Source organism: Corapipo altera, unplaced genomic scaffold (genome assembly GCF_003945725.1).
Source record: "Corapipo altera isolate COAL_440 unplaced genomic scaffold, ASM394572v1 47, whole genome shotgun sequence".
NCBI lineage: Eukaryota > Metazoa > Chordata > Aves > Passeriformes > Pipridae > Corapipo > Corapipo altera.
The window spans coordinates 277,621-295,319 of NW_020884897.1; the positions used below are offsets into that span (position 1 = coordinate 277,621).

The 17,699-nt window shown below is 40.0% G+C and overlaps 1 protein-coding gene across 6 annotated transcripts in view; it reads right to left on the bottom strand.

The window, feature by feature from the left end:
* Positions 1-5,910: 5,910 nt before the first annotated feature.
* Positions 5,911-17,699, bottom strand: part of MPP7 (membrane palmitoylated protein 7) — a 150,097-nt gene continuing 138,308 nt past the window's right edge. For all 6 annotated transcript variants that reach the window (XM_027648447.1, XM_027648446.1, XM_027648445.1 and 3 more), the window contains 5 exons: positions 15,235-15,315; positions 13,328-13,421; positions 12,144-12,252; positions 10,452-10,595; positions 5,911-9,091 (listed from right to left, as the gene is read on the bottom strand). In XM_027648447.1, the coding sequence (XP_027504248.1) occupies positions 8,912-9,091; positions 10,452-10,595; positions 12,144-12,252; positions 13,328-13,421; positions 15,235-15,315 (608 nt within the window). In that variant the 3' untranslated portion in view covers positions 5,911-8,911. The remainder of the gene's footprint in view (positions 9,092-10,451; positions 10,596-12,143; positions 12,253-13,327; positions 13,422-15,234; positions 15,316-17,699) is intronic.

Below are 17,699 nucleotides of genomic sequence, written 5' to 3' on the forward strand. Positions count from 1 at the left end.
GTAACCACTGCTGTAAGTGGAGCTGTGAGGGGAGCAGAGCAGTAGCACTGCCTCCCTGCAGAGCTCTCATGTTTGGAGAGAATCTTGCCTCTTGTGTTTTCCACTTAGATTTTGTGACAGATAAGTTAGTGTGGCTGGGAGCGAACTGGGAGTTCCTGCAGAAAATATGAGCATGAGTGTCTCACAGGGGGTACTTAATGCGGTTGCAAGGACAATAATAAACACCAACTGTATAAATGGGTCACATTTATTGGCAGCAGAGTTAATACAGCCACCACCATCCCTCTGGTACAAGGGAGGTGAACATGAAGGAGGCTCAGGATTAAAAGTGCGATGACCTTGTCAGTGATATGCAGACACATCAACCACACCCATCTTGGGACTTGTTGGACTTGAACAGACTCTAAGAGTAGGCAGGTTTTAATACCATTTTGGAGGATAACTTCTCGAGACCACAAAGTCAAGAGCTACATTCAGACTGTGACACTGTGAAGGGAAACCACGTGCAGAGTCTGTCACAGCGTAGTCAAGGACTGCACATTGGAGTGTGTCAGCTGGCACAGAGGGTAATGTAAATGCTCCCTGCTAAGTTCTTGTAAGTGAAGGGCACAGGGGTGGTGACTGCTTCTTCTCATAGTTAAGAGGGAGTAAATGACACCTTGCTGCTCACATCATCCTTCTGTGCTGTTTTCACCCATAGACTGCTCCCTTTTGTGCCAGACTTGCAGACGTGCTGGTGTTCAGAGCCCAGCAGTGCCCCAGCTTCTCCCTTTCAGTGGTTCCTGGCCAGCCTCTCCTTTCTGCTTCACATTGTCCTTGTTAAACTATTGGCTCCTGACATGGAGAGGCTTTTTGAGAAGATTGGTTAGGAAGAAAGGAAACGAGATTAAACAGAATGGGTCACTTGAGAACACTTGCAGAAATTTTGTCTTTATTTGCTTGGTCTGGTAGCTTTGGAAGATAGGAACTCCACGTGTTTTATGGTTACATTTCTATAACAAATAAAGTCTTTAATTACAGCAACCCTTACTCTCAAGCAGGCAGTAGGGAAGCCAAAAGAAAAATATAAAAGTTTGCTGTCAGAGTAATAGTGTCTAATAATCAGAAGTATCACATAATCCTCTGAAAATTAAAAATGGAATAATAAAATATTTTCCCCATTTACTAAGTTACTGTATAATCTTATCAGTGATACCATTCCTCATTTCAAACACTGTGGTGTTACCTATGGCAGCCTCTCCCGTGGCAAAGAATGGCACCTCCTGCTTTGCTTGGAAGAGGTTCCCTGCAGCTCCCCTGCTGTGCCGCAGCATCCCCCGAGCCCACGCGGCTGTCTGACAGTCATGGAGAGCGCAGTGTCAGAAGCAGGGTACGAATGTAGTTGGATTTGTGAAGGGAAAATAGAACTTGATACTTCAGTTCCCACAGAGTACTACCACAGAGACTATTCTCTGTAAAACTAAACCAGTGGAGTGATGTTTTACACCACAATATCACATAAAAGGCAAGACAGTTGGCCCAGTGATACTCCTACACAGACAAATTCCTGTGTCTCCGGACAGGTTCACATTTCTTTATCTGGCAAGCATAAAATTGTAGTCTGTGTACAAAGCAGCCTTTTCATTTAGGGAACAATTAAGCTAATCCCACAAGATTTCATGTTTAACTAGGTTTGTAGGGAGCAAGTTTGTAGTCTGCATTCAATCAAGCTCTTTTGACTTTCAGAAAATAGGGGCAAACCAGTGTAGTTGCAATGTAAAATTCTAAGCTTCCTGAGATGTGTGAGTCCTGCCTGAGTAAAACTATGCATCTGTTTGCTAAAACATTGGTATTTTATCTGGAGACTTCTTTCTTTAGTCTGCCTTTTATCTTCCAGTTAAGAAATGTAAGACTGCTTTTTTTGAATAAAATAAATTGGTGTACACTAAAGGACTCGATAAATGCATAGCAATACATACATGTGAACATGTATACAAGGCTCAGTTAAAGCTGCTATTGGCATTAAGGTGACATCAGCTGTACTCATGACAAGATGCAGGCTCTTGGCCTTCAAAGTCACACCTATTCAAGAGCATGGTCAGGCTCTGTGCTTTTTTCAGTGTGGTTTGAACTGGAGTTGGATCCAGCTGTGGCCAATGATGATCTGAATTCAATGAAGTCAAAAGAAGACAATAATTCAAGTTCAGTTCTGGTTTTTGACAAAACAATGGTTCAAATCAATCTTTGGTTTTGGTTCTACTTCCTGCTTAACAGCTGTGTAAAGAAAAACATCTGGAATAATACCCCAGCAGGGCCAATAACTGAGGCTGCTCTTTCATACTATCCAGATAGCACCAATATTAACAAAGTTTCAAGCCAGTTTTCAACAACAAACCAGAAAACTCCTTTTGTGCCTTACAGTCAATAGTAGCCAGGACTACAAATGGGAGTTGGAGCAGACAGCCTCCATTGGCACCAGGAACGGAAACAGGACAAGACCTGCCATTCTGGCTCTGCAGGAGAGAGGCAGAGCACAGCTCACGTGTACTCAGCTAATTCCCTTGTGCAGCCAAGCTGGACACACGGCTGCCTGGGCCAAGCTTTTGTGAGCCCTCGGCTGTGCCTGGGCACTGCACAGCATGGGCTGAGGCCCTGACATGAAGCTCTAACCACCTGATCCTCCTGTGAGATGCTGAATCCTAGATCTGACTGCCCCAGTATGCCAGCACTGCCTCTGCTGCCAGCTGGTAAGAGCAGCTGTGCTTAGTGCATCTCTTTGCACTTTCTTGCTGCACTGCACTGCTCTGCCATCCCTCTGACTTTTTTTAGCAAACTCCTCTGAATCTGGGACTATGTCTTTGTTCCATGTGCATATGGTACCTAACACAAACCAGTCTGTATTTGGAAGTAGGGCTGCAGAAGCTGCATCAAAGTAGGTTTAGTGGGAAAGCATAACCCATACAGGGCGTGCAAAGCTCCTTGGAGTGGTCTCAGCCCATGGTCACATCTGGGCAATTGCCTCATATCAATGAGTGTCTTGATCGTGAAACGTGACTTCTCCTACCACTTGAGGGCCAGACCAATTTCAGGGAACCACAGCTGCTTAAAAATAAGCCAGTAATGCAAGTCTAGGAAAGGGAGGGGACACGCCAGGGAATGTCCAGAGGTCACACAGAACACAATCAGAACTGCCCCCAGTGGCCACTGCCTTAAACAGCTGAAGCCAACGCTGGCTGCATAAAATTTAAAATTGCTCCTGGTCTTTTTTACCACGCGCTGCTCTCGTGCATCAAACAGGCCACAGGGACCTCTCAGAGCAATTCCGTTTTCATGGGACAAAACACATTCATATGCTTCTCCATCTGGAACAAACACTAACTCTTCACCTCTGTTTCAGACACACACCACCCCAGTGTCCATAAGGAAGGAGGTAAAAAAATGTCCTTGTATTAAATTTTTTATGTCTCACTGTTTTTCAAGATGAGTTAATTATCCCTTTTCCCCTCTTTGTATTACCTAGACTACTAAACTGAAGCTGTACAAAGGCCAAGAGGAAAACAAAGAATGAAACTGCCAATGATTAAACAGAGTTCAGTAATTTTGTGTTGAAGCTGTGATTGACTGTACTCTTGCTGCAAAAGTTAACGAAGTTAGAAGAAAGTAAAGCAACAGCTTGGCCAGATCTGCAGGATCTGTGGTACTCCTTCTGGGTACTACATTTCAGCTCCATAATTCCCACAATCTTAGCTTTGTTTACAAAAGCAGATTTACTGGTGGTTATTTATATTTACCAAGGAGGGAACAGAAACCGCAGCACAGTTGCAGCCAGATCTCTGATCTCCTGTTCAGTGACTCACAAAACCGACGATGCATTTTCAGGGTGGTACTTGAATTTGTAACGTTCTCAGGTCAGCTCTGCCCTACCCTCAGAGCCTCTGCTTTTAAAGTGTACCAAATCCCTGGGTTTCTGAGAGTCTGCATATAATCCTATAGAAAGCTTGTAATATCTTTGTTAAGACACAAATCTAAATTTCACTTGAAAATTATAGCATACCTTCTGGGTTTTATTTAGCATATTCAAGTTGTGACTACTAATACAGCTACTGAAAAGAAACAGATCTAATTACAAAAGAAATTGTGACCTAATCTTCTCTCTTTATTGCTTATCAACAAGTTTTCAGATACTGTTTGTGCCATTTGAACCCTTTTGGAAATCCTGATGATATTTTTCTACATTTATATACTGAAATGTGTAGCTGGCAGCTTTGTGCCACTGAATCCTTAAAAATTTGTTTAAACAGACGTGTGTGTACAACTGAAACAGAAGGAAAACAAAATCTCAATGTGCATTTACCCTCTTTGTTCAAACGTTGGATGTCAACTACACAAAATACTGTAGTATTTTAGTACAGAGATGTAAAATCATTCCATACAGTCTTCCAAATATCCAACTTGCATTTCAGATGCAGATACCAAGAGGGGAAAGTCTCCAGCTGTCTAGAACTCCAAATTCTCTCATTTGTACTGTCATTTAACATAAGACAAAATTTAAGACCAGACTTTAACTGTTTCCAAATGTTTTTGTGTGTGTTTCTGCTGAAACCTTTAACTGTTATCTAGCACCAGAATTCTAAAACAACAAATACACCCACTGTCTTCCTTTAATTTTGTATTCAGACATTTTTCAGTTGAATGCTTGCTATCATACATTAATCATGATAATATATGATAAATACTTAATGACTGAGAGCAAAAGGTTCTTGGGCAAATTGCAAGTACAAATGATTTTAAGAACTGATACACAGAAATCTCTTAATCCTGTGGGGAAATTACTGTAGATAGAATGGTAGTAAAAATAGACTCAGATTATAACTTTTACTTCAAATCTCTGAAGAAACTATTCAACCTTTGAAACCATCTCACAAAAGCTAAATATGAACTTTACTGGGGAAAAAATTCTCCACGCACAGTAGAAACCTGAACCAAAGTACATGTGGGAAATGCAGAATTCTGCACTGAAACAAAACAGAAGGGGCTTAAAAGTCTTCAATCTAATCCTAGTACGTGTTAGGCTTTTTTTTTTCTGGAAAAGACATAACACAATGCAAAAAGTAACTCAACTTTCTTTGAGTCCTACAAATGAGCACAACCTCCTTTGGGACTTGTGAGTGGCACAGAAGCATATGTGTCCAATGAAACGCTCCAAGTCAACAACTCGCATAACACTCCAACACTTTGCAAGCCCAGACGAGCTGATATTTCAGCCTGATCCACTGACATAAGCTTTTCCTCTCAGAAAGAAAATGGTTTATTTCGGGGTGGGCTACAGGAAAAGGTAAACATCTATTTTGAAGGAGCATCTGGCAACAAAAATGAAATATTAAGAACTGCTGTCCTTGTTCTAGGGTGCTTTATTTTTCCACTTAAGATAATTGGAGCATTACAGTTAATAGAGAGACCTATGAAATAATTTACTACTTAGGCATTTTACCTTTTAAACTCATTTTGTTCATCCTGGAGAAGAGAAGGATTCGAGGAGACCTTATAGCACCTTCCAGCACCTAGAGGGGGCTACAAGAAAGCTGGAGAACGACTTTTTACAAGGGCAGGTAGTGATAGGCCAAGGGCTAATGGCTTGAAGCTGAAGGAGGGTGGGTTTAGATCACGTATTAGGAAGAAATTCTTTACTGTTCTTTACTGTGAGGGTGGTGAGACACTGGAGCAGGTTGTCCAGAGACGCTGTGGATGCCCCAGCCCTGGAAGTGTTCAAGGCCGGGTTGGATGGGGCTCTAAGTAACCTGGTCTAGTGAAAGTGTTCCTGCCCATGGCAGGGGGGTTGCAATGAGATGATATTTAGGATCCCTTCCAACCCAAACCACTCTATGAGTCTATGATATGTGGTGCTGCAATTTACAATAAAGAAAGAAACTCTTTCCGTGGTAGATCAATAATTTATTATTTTGCATAAGAAGGTAAGATCAGATTTCAGGTAAGACATCAACCAAGAACCTGATGGCAAATTCAAGTATAGAGCTTGGTACAATATTAAAAAATACTACCCTTTGTTTGACTACGGCAAACAGCTAAAACACAATAAAAACATCTGGACTTGACTGTCAAAACATACAGTTCTCTAAAAACCCACACAGCACAACTTGAATATGTGGAATATTGGAAACATGTTTAGTCGTCTTCGTTCCCAAATTCTTAGGAGTCAAAGGAACAATCCACCCCCCTGCTCCCCTTGGTATCCCAGAATAGTTCAGCACACAGGCTCAGCATCCATCATAAGCAGGCTCCTGTCCTGTTGAAACTCTTGGGCTAAGACACTTTTTCTGCCTTGACCTGCTGTCATTTCTGCCTACCTCGTGGAGGCCAGGGCTTTGATTTTTAGCTTTTGAAGCTAACACTGCAATAATGTTGATCTTTCAAGAGTAATCTAGTAATGTAATTAAAACCATTTCTCACCCCTTAAAGACTCTGTGCATGTTTTACTCGGTTGGATTTATGTTTTTGAGATTCCCTTTCTTTTGCAGGTGTTACTATTCAGGAATTAGCTCCTGGCTCAGAGACGGGGCAGGCAGCCATCCGTCTGGGAGACTCCTGCCAGGACTGTGCAGGGATCAGAGGGTCAGTCTCTCTGTAAATGCTGCTCACCGCTGCCCAGGACAGCAAAGCTGTGTAGAAGATCCTCTTAGACCACACCGAACCAGGAATGGGAATTAAATTAATTTCATTTCAAAAGGACAGGAAAAACAGCCTGTAGGACAGCCAGAACTGTTTCTACCAGGGAGTTTGCAGATTATTCTAGCATCTATTTCATAAAGAGAAAAGCAGGTCCCTTATGCGAGCATGACAGTGCCCCAGTGTTCTGAGACAGCCCAGGTCAGAAGCAGTGTTAATAGTGTTTTAGGAAGGACTAAACCCCCTCTTTTTGGAAATGGCCAGATCCTGAGAGGTGCCGAGTGCCCTCTCAGTTTCAAGAGATGGTGAAAGCACTCGACGTCTCGCAGGCAAAGGCAAACTGACCCGCTGCATTCCATATCCCCTGAAAAAATAGTTTAATTTTCAGTAATTAAAAAAAAATAGAAAATGTTTTCTCAACTCAGATAATCTCTATGCAATTTAATCAACAAATTCCTATTTATGTTACAAAAAAGTTTAAGTCCACCAGGAAAACGGTGAAATTTGACAAAAGTTACATTATAGCTGTTCCAGCAGAGCGTGTATCCATACACTCAGTACATCTGTAACTCTTGCATAAACATTTCCAGACTCCTGGGGATTTTGCTGTTGTTTCTTGCATTTCATTTGTTTTATAAGACTCTAAGCCAAATGCAATGACCCACACATTAAATACACATTTAGAATAAAACTGCAAAATCTGATGGCTTTATCAGCATAAGAACTGAAATAAAATATTTACATGGAATGTTGAGCTCCATTTACAGAGACTGTTTCAAATTACAGACTTAGTAATCTCTTTAATAAATGATCACATTGACAAGAAATTTAAAAACTTAACATCCCTTTTCAACCCTTTCATAAATATATAAAGTTTCACTAAATTCTTTTTTCTTTAAACAAGACAGCTATATTCTCTTTACAGATTAACATGAAATAATGGTTTCCTGTTTGAATGTCACAGATGGGATGATCTGAAGTCAGCAAGTTCCTATAGACATTCTGTACTTACAAGACATATTCACAACACAACACACAGGTGTTACTTGGTCTTCACATGTGTACTCACTTCTTGCAAATCGGTAGTAAATAAAGAAAAATACCAAATTATCTATATTAAAAATACATCCTCTAATATACATTTGTTTACATTGCCACATCACATCTTAAAATGGGGTTTCCAGCTGTGTCTGACCAGTGACAAGGATATTTTTTACAGTGAAGTCTACAGCATTCATTTATTTTTGAATGGAGACAAAATACATGTTACACTACTAGAAAGTATCACAACATACTCAACAGTGGAAAGAATTAATCTCTTGCAACTGCTTCCTAGTATCCAAGGTTTCCTCACTTTTTGAAAATTTCTGATGGGAAAATTGTTCTAAAGGATGCCAAAAATATTTTAAATCCATTTAAAGGGGAAAAAAAAGTTATTTACTTTGTTGCTATTCATATCACTTTGCCGCTGATTTTACAGAAGATTAATTCCAAAGACTGAAGTTGTATACATACTAACTCATGTTTTTTTCTATTTAATAATTACTCCCATTAATTTTCTTTGTTGTGGCACAGAGTATGCGTGAAAATATTTTCAATGTGTGCATGCTCACAGCTGAGTATTTCACAATTAAGCCACTGAATACATCTTTCTTTCCATGATTATGTAAGTGCAAAGGAATACCAACATCACTCTGGACATGTAAGACAAGGTTCACATCTAGAAAAGTAAAAACACTTATCTTGATATGTAATTAAAACTATGATGTTTTCCTCATAAAAATGTTGGTCACTTTTGCCTGTTTCAGTTCTCTCAAGCATTTAAGGGGCAATAACCTCCCAAGTGCTGATGTGCTCTCTATGGGAGCAGTTATGCTTAAAACCACTGAAGTGCTGATCTCCAGTATTGACTCGTATCTTCTGCAAACTCTCTGTTAAAAAAGCTCACCTTGGAAACACACAGATGATGACAAAGAGGTGTTTGGCAGTTTTGTTACAGTAGTATTAGCTCACTTTATGGAGCGTAGTAAAGCTCCGGTTTAATCTGACTGTTCTGCCCTGAATTGTGGGCAGGAGAATTGAAGACACAGGAAAACAAGACCAGTTCCAAGTGCATAAAGAGTATACCTGCTGCTCAGTAGAGTTAAAAGCCCTCCTACCAAGAAAATGACCATGGAGTGCTGCCTGAATCATGCCCCAGACTGAGGCGCTGATACAACAGCAGATGATCTGGCTGTTTAAAATGTTACTATGAATGGAGCCAGCTGACGGGAACCCAGAAGGTCTCGGTCTCCAACCTGTCAAAAGTTGTTTTGAGCTCACTGTAAGCTGTAGCGAGGTCATCGTTGACTATCACCTTGTCAAAGAGGTGGCCATACTGGCTCTCCATCACGTGGGCAGATTTAATCATTTCGTGAAAATCTTCCTCCTAGTAAGATCAGTGCACCGTCAGTCCATAGCAACATTGCACTAACTCACTCCGTACTAAACACAATCCACTTGCTTATTTTTTATCTTATCAGAAGATGGAAACTGTACTTTTAGTTAAAAAAGCCCAGAAATTACAATTACAAGTGATCTCAGAGAGTCTTCTTGTGAGTCGACTCTGCTCAACAGGCAATTCTTTCATCTCTCCCCTCGTAGTGACACAATTAGTCACTGCATGGTAATTACAGAGACATTTTCTGTTAGCAGCACCACTGGAAAATGTTTCTAGCTGTTTACTTTGATGATACATGTAAAGTTTCATTACTTAAGTCTCAGCTTGATGTTAGTGTGTGACATATTACAGTGCAGCCTCTTTTCTTTTAAGAGCTTGGTAGGAGCCGTCATTCTATGCCTGGTTCGATCTGGCTCAGTGGATTCTCTTCATATTTGGGAAGAGAACAAATCTTAACAATTTGTTTAAATAACTTTGAGAGATTAAACCTGTCCTAACTAAGTAATGTCCTGAAGGTTGCTCTTAAAAATGAGCTCCTCTTACTTTTTATATATCACAAACCAACATTTTCTTATAGCATGAAATTTCCAAACTATTTCAAATGCACAATCTACACTCTGGTTATATCTGTGACTCAGTTTGAAACAAACCCTAAAAAATCCTAAATAACATCTGAATGAGGGAAAACGATACACATTGTAAATGCAGATAAAAAGTCTAACAATGATCAGCTTTGCTGTAGCTTCAATTAAAATATTTCATTATATTACAAGGAAGCAAGCAAGTTACTGCTGGGTAATCTAAATTTTTTTCTGACTATTGACAAAAAGCAGCATTTTTTACTTGCTTAGATTTTTTTTCTTCTTTCTTACAGTGTTCATTTCCCTATAGCATTCAAAAAAACCACTGTTTCTCTAATCCACAAATATGTGCTTTTCATTAAAGTAGCTTTGACTTTTTTAATTGGTTCTTTATATTTGAATTTTCTTCTAAATTTAGACCCTGTAATACAGTTGATAAAACAAGGAAATTCTTATATTTGAATAGAAACATCTAAACCCATATGCAAATTTTTTAAAGGAAATCCACAGCATTATCTCTCATAAAAGTATACTTGCACTGTGGGGGTTCTTCAATGACATACAATCAGAGGACCATGGAAAATGTAAATACCCACAAGCATATCAAACAATGAGAACACCACAGTAAACGTGTGACATGAGAGACCTGGGAAACAGCAAGATGCTACTGTCGATGAGATCCAGTGATCACCTTTATTTTCAAGGTAAACCACTACAACAAAACTCTTAACGGGTTCTCATGTTTTGCCATGTCTAATTATACTTACTGTAAAGGGTTTTGCAGTTCCCTTATCATCTTTACTTGAAATAATCTTGGCATTTTTTCTGGTCTCTCTCAAACGGTCAAGTGATGGAGGCTTTATAAATATAACGAATGGTTTAAACTCATATGTCCGTAAGTGTTTCACTGTCTGGGAAGAGGGAAGATTTTAATTAATTAGTTTGTTTTGCACAGTGGAACTTACTGTAATAACAGAAACTCTCCACTAACTAAAATAAACCCATAAAACACTTCTAGGCAGGTATTTTTCATTTAGTGCCATCCTGCTCTGCTGACCAGCACTGATTCACGTAAGGAGAATTTTCATATGAATGGTAAGAAAACCACTTCTCCAAGGGTGATCATTACCCTTGATTTCCACATGGCTGCTGGTAAACCCCATCATTCCAGGAAAGGCCGGACTGTGCACGCCAGTGCCATTGGCAGCACGACGATGGAGGGGAACTCAAGGTATTCAGGAGAAGTTCAAAAGTTCAATGGATTTTAGCAGGAATAACACTAATGGATTTTAGCAGGAATAACACTTTGTGTACCCATGAAAAATAGCATAAAAAGGTGTCTGTGACACTTGGTCACAAAAGGTCAATGATTTTTCTTTTCAATACTTTGTGCCCACCACACAACCCCCTGCTGTTCACTCTTTCTGCGCAAGCTGAGTGATGTTACGTGTGGAGTTAGAAACACGTCTATGATTTGGAGTGCAGCACAGGGTAAAGTAGGGATGGCCAGCAGCTCAGGGTAGTGTATGGACAGCCAAAAGCTTTCTGTCCTTTCCACACTGCCAGGGTCCACAGGAAAATCCTATGTTGGAGAGTGGGGTGCCAGAATGGTTCACAAGCTTGGGTCCCCAAGAGAATTTTGTGCTTTGCTGGAAAACTGGGTTGGGTGGGACAAGCAATGGTCTCATAGAGCAGGAGCCTCTGCCCAGCTCCCCTCCTCCCCGACACAGGGTATGGCTTTCCTGGCCATTCCTCTGCCAGTGCAGCCCTGCCCTGCTCCTCAGGCACAGCCCTGCATCTGAAATTGCCCCAGGAAATGTGCGCAAGTCACACACCGGTCACCCCTGGAGAAGAAATGCTCTTGCTGGGTTTAAACAAACTAGTTCAGCTCCTGGAAGAACTGTGGCTTTTTGGAGCAAAAAAAATTCCCAGTGGAGCTGTTCAGTGGGGTTAAAAGACAAGGTCAGTGCAAGAAAAAAGGGTTTAGAGAGGAATGTTCTTAACAATTATCCAGCCAACATCATATTTAGTGCATTCCTTGACTCATGTCCACCCTGCGTGGAAACCCTTGTCATGAACAGTCTCGTGAAACATGTGAGAGAAAATTGCTGGACTGGGTGATACCTCAAAGCTGTTCCAAAATTAAAGTATCAGAGAGAACCTTTAGCCCAAACTAACAGAGAGATGAATGGAAATATAGGAGCATTCTGAAATAAAATCTTTGGTATTATGCTGCAGGCTTTCAATTCACTTATTTACTAGCTGTATAATGACCAATTTGTATTTAGGTTTCCTTCCTCTCCTTTCAGAGAACCTTGCTGTGATAAAGGTACCCAGCAAGCCCACTCAACAGTCATTCCGCGTGGGATAAAATACACCTTTTTAGAAATAATTTTTTTCCTGGAATCCCAATTTGCAATGTGGGGAAGTGCAAGAGTTCTGATGACATGCTTACTTACATGAGGCTGCACATCCAACAAACAAACTTTGTTTTTAGCTAGAACTGATCGAACAGAGTCTAAACTTGTACCATAGTAGTTGTTCTTATACTCGCCATACTCGATAAACCTGTGGCAGAAGATGAAAACAACTGGAATCATTTCCATTTTGTGCAGAAAAAAGCTTACCAGTTTGGTTTATAAGATTTAATTCGGGAGCAAAAATATTGTACTTTACATGAGGGTTTTACCATGTTTTATAAAGGAAATGCTGTCAAGTACTTCAGCATGTCAATTTTAAGAAATCTTCTACTTTACCGCTTTCAAATCAGTAACACCTGCTTGTATTACAGCTAAAGAGAAAAAAGTACTGTAGTCCAACAGCCCACTAATGTTTTCCATCACCTCTTTTTCTGAACTAATGCAATGCAATAAAACAGTGGATAAGCTAAACAATAGAAACTACTGAAATTTCATTGCACACTACAGAATATCCAAATTCTCTGTCTCAGAAGAGGAGGAGGAGTGACGACGGTGCTAATGGAACCAAGGCGGCTGGTTATTTGCTATAAAAGTACAGGCGCTATTTGCCAGAAAAGCAAAGCACAGTTTGAAGTTTCAATAAAACCCACAGCCTTGTGTCTAATACACTTTTGCCCTCTGAAACACTAGGGCAGAATTTCAAGCTGCAGCATTTTACGGGCTGCTGGAGAGCACGATGCTACCATTGTCTTAATTTTAGTTTGCTTCCTAGAAGGTGTACAGGCAGGGGCTTCACTGTAGATCTCTAAATTCAAAAGCAGAGGAAGTGCCTGGCCTGAAAGAGAGCAGAACTACGCAAACATTGACTCAGGCATGCCTGCAGCACTTCCATGGCCCTCCCTCCTAGAGCTGCAATGCTTTATTGCTATCACAGAAGATGCTCTATTAAAAGAGTGCTCCCCGATCCTAAGAACCTACAATTTCAGTGTCTTGAGGAGATGAGGTACTGAAACTACTTGGAAGCTTAGAAACAGTTGTGTTTGCTGCTTTTTTTTTTGCTCTGTGTTTTTTGCCAGTTGCCTATATAACAAAATGTAATTTTAACACATCTTCAAATCACTGCAACTTATATCCACTTTATTATCTAAAATAACAACCAGCCCCCTTCCATAATAAAGCCATTGTTTTAACTGCAGTTCTAGTTAAAAATCTCTTCAACATACTTGTTATTCTGTACGTCTGTCTCAAACAAGTGCTTGGAAATGAAAATGTATTCGACACCATCACTTTCTTGGCTTCTCCTTGGACGAGTAGTGTCTGCAGTTTCATTAGATGAAAAAAAAAAAAAAGCAAAATATGCACAAAACAATATAATGCAAACCAGTTCAGAAAACACTGAAAAGCACAAACTCTTTGTGCAATACTAAGTGTACCACTTCCTTCACTTCTGAAGGATGTAAGGCTGCCCTGGAGCTGGTAGTTGGCACACAAGAACATGACAGGATTGCGTTTTAAAAGTGTGCAGGAAAAGCAGGAAAAAAACTACTGGACAAGTATCAGATCATCATTTTTTATTAACTATTGGAAAAATCCAATAAAATGAGGACAGCTGAATAATAAAAGGAGCAGCAGTCCATAACAATTACCCCAGCCTTGCCTCTTGTTAAACTTATTAGCATATGAGACCATAAAGGGAAACAAAGCTCACCAACCTGATTTATAAAATGTTATGTTCATTAACAACACTTGCAGCTCTGCTATGTGAAGCACAATAATAAAAAAACAGGGTGTGAACTTTATGTTTTAGTGCTTTTTCTGGTGATCAAAATTGTATTCTGTTTTCTTTCAGTAGCCTTGTACTATTTGCACTTCTGACTTTCCCCCAAGTACTAGGTATAAGGGGTTTGCCTATAAATGAAACTCACTCGTGGGGGTTGCCACTTATGATTAATGAACTCATTCAGAAGTCCTATTTAATACGAGCCGTATGTTACAGCATTTGTATTGTCCACCACATGTGAACATACACAACCTGCTTGCAGCAACACAGTCTTAAATGCCATTTGATAGCACACTCTTCTCAAGCTGACACAATGAGGAACATTTCCAAGGCAGGAACCCCGGTTCTCCCTCCAAGTCCTAACTTACTGAATTTCAGGGAGAGGGATTTCTTTACGTGTTTGTTTTAAATCATAACCACAAATTTGGAAGAGAAAAGAGAGAAGGCAGCTTGATGAATACTGGCAATTTTTAGAGAAATATTTTTGGGCAAATGATTGCATATGCTTCAATGTGTTAAATATTTTGGAAACATCTGGCTTTTTTTGCCGTTGTTGTTTTCAATACCCAGCTGAAGCAAATATGTGCAAGTGAAATAACTTGCCAAACCAAATGCATTTGTTTTTCTACCTTGCAAATTCATTCATATATATACTTTATGGCATACCCGCACTTGCAAAAAACCTGTGACAGTATCTACAAATTTGGACTCATATTTTTGAAGGATCCCTATAGGAGGTACAAGTAGGAAGTAAACCAAGAAATAGAAGTCCAGAACTGCTGAGTTCTCCATATTAAAGAAAACCCAATAAAGTATTGTAAAGTTAACACAGCACAATGTTATTCAATTTTATAAAAATCACACTATGTGGTCAGATAGGGGGAAAGAGGTAAAAGAATCACCAAATCAACTTTACTAAAGCTAATCAAAGGGATTTAATTAATTTATTCATAGATTAAACTGTTTATCATCAGTCTTCATTTTTCAGCCTAATGGAGAAAGGCCATTTTGCTAAATGCAAGCATTGGTAACAGAGTGTATTTCACTGCTTTACAGACAAATCTAGGGTGTTCTTCAGCTGAGTTTCATTTACTAAACCTTACTGACATCAATCACATTAAACTTGTGCTGAAAGTGTACTGCTATGCCTCTGAGCCAAAATATCTGATCAGTTTAATTAATGCTATTTAATACAGAACTGCAGCAGCACTTTTAAAAATTAGAAAAGTAACTTGAATGCCAAGCATGCATTTAGGGACCCAAATTTGAAAGTGCCTTAAAGGTAATGCAATAATAAAGGCTAGTAATGCAAGTATATCATTAGGAGAATAGAAGTGCATTTTTACTTACGTGGCACTGTTACCCCGTAGTGCTGGGTGTCGCTGATCAGCAATTTCCGTTTAAGTTCATTCAGTCCAACCCCTACAGGACCTGGAAGAAAAATAATCGTCCTGTTTCCCAACAGACAGTTCTCTCTTGTCTTCAGCACTCTCCAAGGTAAGACTACATAGCATATAGCTATGACATATACTGCCTTTTAATCAGTCATTTGGAAACGCCCATGGTTTTTTAGCCTCTCCTATAATATACAGCGCTGACAAATTTCAGGGGATGTAGTTGGCAGTTACTCTGCTCTGACTTTATTAATGAAGAAAAATCAGTGAAAAAAAAGTTTCCAGCAAAGCTACTTTCTTTTCTACAGAAACTACCCTCAGTATGGACCCATCTCCATCCTCAGCCCTACTACAGACCCCTGAATCCTAACCTGCAGCTTTCCAGAACAAGAACTGGTTTGGCTGTTCATTTTGCCAGAATATTCCCAACTTGCAGACTAGAGGACCCCAGCTGGAATGTGCAAAGTGCCCCCAAAGCCTTTGCAATCTGTGTGTCAGCATGGCCTCACTTCCCCCAGCTGCTGCATCCCTTGCCTACCTGCACCAGATGCCCCTGGGGACAATTGCTTCCAACTTCTCATGCCCTGGAAGCTCTGCTCCTTCCAGCCTCTGCTGCAGGCAGGAACCCCGCCTGACTCCTGGCTGGCTGTAGCTGTCACCATCCACCTTTTGATGGTATGAAGGTGGCATTGCACAGGGAGAGGAAGGAAGGAAGGAGAGTACTTGCCAGGTCACAACCCGTTTGGGACGTTTGGGTTTCTTTCTTTGTTGTTGATTTTCTTTTAAACTGTGCTTTTCTCCTGCCTGCTGTCTGAACTGTTCCAAAGCAAATGTTTCCTTCTTCACGCAACTGCCAAAGAGAGACCACTCCTGGAAAGAGGATGGCAGGACAAAACAAAGACTGCATGGAATTTTTTTGACCTGTCTCCTCCACCTCCTCTTGAGTAGTGCTGTACTAGAAGCTACTGAGCAGACCTTCCTTTTGGCTTTCACGTTGTCCCTAACTAGTAGCTCTTTGCCAGTGGTGACCGATGTCTCAGTGAGGGCACTCTGTTTGTGAGGTCTCAAAGGCTCCACAGGCACTTGCTGTGGGCCTCCAGGGGCCCTTCATGCAGGGCTCCAGCCTGCCTGCCCCCTTTTGTGACAGGGCCACGGTGCTCTGTGTGAAGGGAGCTCAGCTCTGCATGCTTTTATGTTTCTGACAGTGCAGCAGCTAGCTCTGTTTCTACAGAGCCAGGTCAACAGCCCAACTCAGAGGAGTCACTGGAACCACATCTCAAGTAACACAAGGATATTACATGTGGTTTTAAAGAAAATTCTTGTGCACCTAGTAAAAGTGACACATTTATGCATGGAGTGGTTCTTAACAAAGACATTTTAGACACTGGAAATACAAAACCTAATAAACATTTCAGTGAAGTAGTGCTGTATTGGCTAATTAACAGTCAGAGTCTGAAAACAGACTGATGCTTCAGTACCTTCAGATGCCTATTTGTAAAAATGGCATCTTTGTAAAAATGGCCTATTTGTAAAAATGGCATCAAACCCTGTCTGAAGTTAGAAACTTATAATGATGAAAAGCTAGTGCTTGCTACTGTGCTGCTACCCCCAGACTATTGTCTCTCTGTAAAATCTCAGGGTTTCTGCATTTAAAATTTCTATGTGTTTGTATCAGTTAAATGCACAACTACATTTCAAATTCCATTTCTGACCTTCCTGTAAATTAATCTATCAGTATGTATAAATATTTACTTAATATGGTGTACAGCAGCCTCTACTGGTGCATGTCTGCAGAGGACATCAATGTGTTATGAAGATAATAGCATTACTTTTGTTATTATTTATTAAAAAAATCCCTTTTTAAGTAGTTCAGCTATTTAAGGCAAATATGGATTTTTATAGGAAAAGTAATTAAAACTCTTAATATATCCTAGCAAAGTAGAACAAAACAAGTGGAATTAAATTTAAAAAAATATCACTGTATTGCTTTCAAGCAAAAAATCCTTCCCATCAAATCTACACAAATATTACTTCATCAGTTGACATTCTGTCAAATCAACAATATGCTTTTAGCTCTATTTATTATAAAGAATCCAGGCTTCACTTCCTGCAGTGGATGCTTTGGAAACTTAAATCAGTTTCCAGACCACAAGCTCATTACTGCTCTGTCTCCAAATTACCATTTAAAAATCACCTTTAAATTGAACTACTGAAAAGTGTAGATTCTTTTTCAGTGCTGTCTTCACAGATTTCTCATAATACTGGAGGTTGATTCCTGCTTAGCAAAGACATCCATTATGTGGATTTTTACACTACATCTCCCAAGTGTAATGTACAGTTCTCTTCAGAGTATTCTTTTCATTTTGATGTAGCAGAGAAAGATGCCAGTTTCTCACAGTCATGAATCTGAACACAATTTGA